The sequence below is a fragment of the Monodelphis domestica genome, chromosome 2 (assembly GCF_027887165.1).
Source record: "Monodelphis domestica isolate mMonDom1 chromosome 2, mMonDom1.pri, whole genome shotgun sequence".
In the NCBI taxonomy this organism is placed as follows: Eukaryota; Metazoa; Chordata; class Mammalia; order Didelphimorphia; family Didelphidae; genus Monodelphis; species Monodelphis domestica.
This window is the reverse complement of record NC_077228.1, coordinates 70,357,028-70,362,616: the sequence shown is the minus strand read 5'-3', so window position 1 is coordinate 70,362,616 and position 5,589 is coordinate 70,357,028. Positions and strand designations below refer to the sequence as shown.

The window sequence follows — 5,589 nt, the reverse complement described above, 5'->3', positions numbered from 1 at the left end:
GTATGGCACGGGGTGGGGGTGGGGGATGAGAATTGAGGGAGAAAGGAAAACAGAACTGGTTGGGGAACTGTCCACCAGGAAAAAAAATTAAATCTGTCCTTGTACAGATGCAAGTTTGACATCATGAAGCAGAAGATGAGAGTGATAGCAGAATAATGGATCCAGAGCTGGAAGGAACTTCAAAGGACACCTAGCCCAAACCCCTCATTGTCCAGGGATTTGCCCAAGAATACAAAGCAGGATATGAACCCAGATCCTCTGACTACAAATCCAGTGTCAGCCAATAAATATTAAGCACCCTACTGTGTGCCAGGCACTGTGCTAAGTAAGACTATGTGTCCTTGGGCAAATCCCTTTACCCTTTTAAAAGCCTCAATTTCCTCATTTGTTAAATAATGGGTTTTTACTAGATGACTGCTAAGATGTCTTTCCACAATAGCATTCTATGATATACCAGGATGAATTCCACCCTACTTCAAGTAATGGTAACAATGTTCTGATGACTGACTCATTGTGGCACAAAGACGATCCTGAGATCTAAAGGGCTATGCCAGCTGAGTGAGCCATCTCAGGCTCTCCCAAGCTGGAGGCACTTCAGATATGGCAGCAAACTGTGTGTCTGTCTTTCCAGGCTATGTTCAGAGAGGTTCACTGGCAGAACATTTTGGGGACAACAAGAACAACTTGTTATAATTATCTCTTGGGTGTAGAGACATTGGCCCATGGGTTGGTGGAGGTATTCACCCTATAGATGAATGTCTTAGTAATTTTGAAGTACTTTCTGAATATTCTGGGAAGCCCCAGTCAAGGATCCTATCACTTAACTATGCTTACTCAGTACAAAACACTAAATTCTTCCCATTGCTCTCCCCTTCCTCCTCCTTCCTTCTCAGCTCATCTCCTAAAACCCACTTTAAGAATGATGTCTACAGAATAGAATCTAGTGTGCCAGATTTGAGGTCAGAGAACCTTGTCTGCTACTTACCTCCATGTAATTGCACCTCTGTGGGCTTCATCTTATCTTTGCTCATCTTATAAAAGGAGCTGTTAAGCCAAATGACCTCTAAAGTACCTTCCAGCACTAAATCTCTAATCCTATGGATAGATCACACAAGTGTTATTTCCTCTCTGATTTTTGAGCATCAGCTTTGGCTCCCACCTGCCTTGTCCCATAAAGGCACCCCGAGTCTCAGGTTCATTTCTTTATTGCAGGATGACATTGCTTGGAAGGCAGCTTTTCTGTGTGCTATTCTCTGATAAGGGGTTGGAAAAACAATAAAGCAAGGGAGAGCTCTCCACCAGGCAGCCACATTGCAAAGAAAACCCTTGATGCTTAGCCCAAAAAGATGGGGATGGGATTGGCTGGTGGCCCAGGCAAATTCCAATCAGGAGCAATTACATTCTGCTACCTAGAAACTCTTCCCGCAGCCTCCATTCAACACAGCATGGATTTCTGTTGCCAGTTATACTGACGACTGGCAGCTGGTAAACATCTGCTGCTTCATTCCCACTGCAAGGCCATTCTCCCGCTCCTAGAGGGGGTCATGTGGAGAGAGAAGGCAGGACAGTGAGGCGAGGAGTCATTCTGTGGACAGACAGCATCCCAAGGCCTCTGGTGAGTTAGCACATTAAGGGGAAATTGGGCCAAGAGCCCTCAGTCATTGCATAGCTCCATTTAAATTCAGATTAGCCAGAGTGCTTTCCCAGGTGCCATGCCTTGGACTCCATGAGGACACCAACTGGATAGGTGATTAAAGCTGAGGCTTTGGGGCTCTAGGAGTAACACTGGACTGCTAATAAGGGAGAATCCCTGATAGAAGAATGAGGCTCTTCTGTGTGTGTGTGTGTGTGTGTGTGTGTGTGTGAACAGACAGACAGAGACAAAAAGAGAGGGAGAGACTAACTGACTGACTGACTGCCTGACAGACAGAAACAAATAGAGGGAGAGGTTTAGAGAAAGTCAGAAAGAGAAAGCCAGGCAGTCAAGTAGTATAATGGATAAAGTATAAGACTTGACCTCAAAAACATATGAGTTCAAATCCTTGCCTCAGACATCTCCTAGGTATGTGACCCTCAGCAAGTCATTTAACTTAGACATGACTTAGTTTCTTCATCAAAAAATGTGGAGAGGGGGAAGCTGGGTAGCTCATTGGATTGAGATCCAGGCCTAGAGATGGGAGGTCCAAGGTTCAAATCTGGCCTCAGACACTTCCCAGCTGTGTGACCCTGGGCAAGTCACTTGACCCCCATTGCCTAGCCCTTAACACTCTTCTGCCTCGGAGCCAGTACACAGTATTGATTCCAAGATGGAAGGAAAGGGTTTAAAAAAAATGTGGAGAGACATAGCACCTAACTCATAGGGTTATTGGGAGGACCAAATAAGTAAGGCATCAAACAAACCATGAAAGTGTTATATAAATGTTGCTATTGCTTTGTACTATTTGTATATTATTCTTTTATTATCATAGGAATAATTGCCATCTTATTATTTTTAAATATATATATATATTTATATTTTATTATATTATATATTATTAAATATACATAGTTATATATATTATATATATCATTTTTTAACATTCATTTTTTTCTTTTGAGCTCTAACTTCTCTTCTTTTTTCTCACCCTTTCTCCCTCACTCCCTTCCATCCCTCTCCCCTCCCTGACACAGTAAGCAATCTGATATAGATTTTATAGGTCATCATTCTTATTAATATTATTGGAATACCTCCTCTTCTGATGAATGCTGCTGCCTATAAACTGTAAATGAGAGCTCTGACTTTCTGCCCTTGGACACTCATCTGGGAGAATACCTTCATTGTAAAGGACAAGGCTCTGTTTCTCTCTTTGAAAAATACTTAATCAGCATGTTTTTTAAGTAAATTTTTATTGACGGTTTTTGTTCTCCACCTAACCAGAATTTCCCATAGTACCCTTCCTCCTCTCCCCTCTAAAGAGCTCCACCAGTTAATAAATAATTTTTAAAGAAAAAGAGGAAGAAGAAAAAAATCATAAAAATCAATCAATACATTCAAAAAGTCTCAAATGTGTGTACTACCTCCATGGACTTCCCATCTCTGCAAAGGAATAGAAAGAGATTTCTTCTTGTTTCTCTTCTTTGAGAGGAACCATAAGAAATTATCTGTGCCCAATTAATTAGCTCTTCATGCATGTATCTCCTCTACTACATCATAGGATCACCGTTTTAATGTCGGAAGGGGTGATCCTGGGCTCAGATCTGGCTCTGTGATTCTGGGCAAGCCATTTAGCCCTCAATTGCCTAGCCCTTACTTCCTGCTTTGGAACAAATATTGATTCTAAGATAGAGAACTGATCATCTAAGATTGAGAATAGAGTATTGATTCTAAGGCATCAAGAGTAGTAAAAGCTAGGCAATTGGGGTTAAGTGACGTTCTTCCCAAGAGCACACAGTCAGACCTTCCACTTCTGGGCCTGGCTCTTTATCCACCTATCTATCCCAGAAGGGAGGGATTTTAAAAAAAATGGAAAGGAGACCCTAAAGGCATGAATGTGCTGGTAATACTTAATCACCAAAACCAGATTTTGGTTTAACAATCAAAGAATTTTGAGTTCTCCAAAACCAATCCATACACTTTAGTTTAAAATGCATTGTAAGCATTTTCTAGATCATTTTCTTATGTCTAGCTATTCAACATAATATTAAGTCAGTTCCTAATATGTATGTTTGCCATTTTCCATAGTGTAAATCTTCACTGAAAATTTAACAATCAGCTCTAAAGAGCAAGCTAGAGCTGGTATCAGCACATCCCTGCTTAGTATTCATTACCAAAACTCCTTTTAAAGATAAAGAAACTGAGTCTCAAAAACATTAAGTGGGGGAGGGGAATAGATTACCTTTTCACTGTTAAACCATAACATTCCTGACAAGTAATCAACAAGCTTTTAATCAGAGTCCGCCATATGCTTAGGGGGAGCCAGGTGGCACAGTGGATGGAGCACTGGGCCCAGAGTCAAAAATACTGGCATTCAAATCTGTCCTCAAACATTTACAAGCTACATGACCCTGTGGAAGCCACTTAATCCTGTTTGCCTCCGTTTCCTCATCTGTAAAACAAGCTAGAGAAGGAAAAGGCAAACCACTCCAGTGTTTTTTGCCAAGAAAATCCCAAATGGGGTCACAAAAGTCAAACATGACTGAAAAAAAAAAAAGTGAACAACCACCATATAGTAGGCACTGTGCAAAGCACTAGAGAAACAGAAGAAAATCCCTGACTTCAAGGAGCTTACACATTCTCCAGGGGATAAGGTTCTTACTCTACCCTTCTGAGTAGTCTAAATGGATATTTTGGATGATATCTCATTGTTGAAAGGTTTTATTTTATTTTACTTCTTTGTCACTCAAAGCCAAAATCTGCCTTTCCAGCTTCTCCACAACCTCTACCCATTAATCCTAATTCCCTCCTCTGGGATCAAACAAAACAAACCTAACCTCTCTTCCACATGGTAAACCTTCAAATATTGAAAGAAAATCTCATGTTCCCTCTGTAATCTCCCTTGCAGACTAATCATCACTATTCCTTTTATCTGTGTGATATGGTCTGTCGTTCTCTCACCCTCTTGTCTGCCCTTTTCCAGGCTGGCTCCCACCTGTCAATGCCCCTCCTTTAAAGAGATCATCAAAGTCACCCCTAGAACTCCAGATGTGGCCAAAGGGCCATGGCTCCATGGAAACCTAAAGTGCTGTTACTGTGGTTGTTTCTGCTGTCTTGCAGAGATTGATGCCCCCAAGAACTTACGGGTGGGCTCCCGTTCAGCAACCAGCCTTGACCTTGAATGGGACAACAGTGAGGCTGAGGTTCAGGAGTACAAGGTGGTATACAGCACCCTGGCGGGTGAACAGTACCACGAGCTGGTGGCTCCTAAGAATCCGGGTCCTACCACCAGAGCCACCCTCACCAGTGAGTATTGCCTTCCTTTCCTGGGAAGCCCCTCACTCCCTGGGGGCACCACTTGGGATCTGCATTTGTCATTGGCTGCCGGAAGGTTCCCCAAAATGAGCAAGGTCTTCTTGGGTAAAACATGCATTCAAGTCAATTAAGGACTTTCAGTGTTCAAAAATGATGAGTAAGAGAAATGCCAGAATTGATAAAAGCTTATTACATAATTTGCTCATTTGATTGGGAACAAGTAGTACCTCTCTGAAGATGTATCCATTAGTAGGGATGCTGGAGGCTTGGTTGTTTTTGCTGTTTTGTTTTCTTGTGTTTCCCCAATCACTAAGTTTATTTACTCTCTTTTCATAATATTTGATTGGAGATGGAAGCTAGGTACAGGAGTAATTGGTTGGGTGGATAGGGAATGGAAATCTGGGGTAAGAGAGGTTATAAACAATGGACCATGTATTCAGATGACCAGATCATAGGTTTAGAGCTGGAAAGAACCTCAAAAACCAGCTAGTCCAACCCCTTCATTTTATAAAATTTTACAAAAGCTTGGACCCAGAGAGGTCAAGTAAAGTTACACAGGTAATATTTATCAGAAGTTGAATTTGAACACAGATCCCCTGATTTAAGAGTTTGTGTTCTTTCTGTTCTATTGTAATTCCTAA

The 5,589-nt window shown here is 41.6% G+C and overlaps 1 protein-coding gene across 7 annotated transcripts in view; it reads left to right on the top strand.

Annotated features, from left to right (window-relative positions):
- The window catches only part of TNR (tenascin R), a 718,245-nt gene that overhangs the window by 628,926 nt on the left and 83,730 nt on the right, over nt 1–5,589 (top strand). For all 7 annotated transcript variants that reach the window (XM_056815577.1, XM_001373475.3, XM_056815578.1 and 4 more), the window contains one exon: nt 4,754–4,939. In XM_056815577.1, the coding sequence (XP_056671555.1) occupies nt 4,754–4,939 (186 nt within the window). The remainder of the gene's footprint in view (nt 1–4,753; nt 4,940–5,589) is intronic.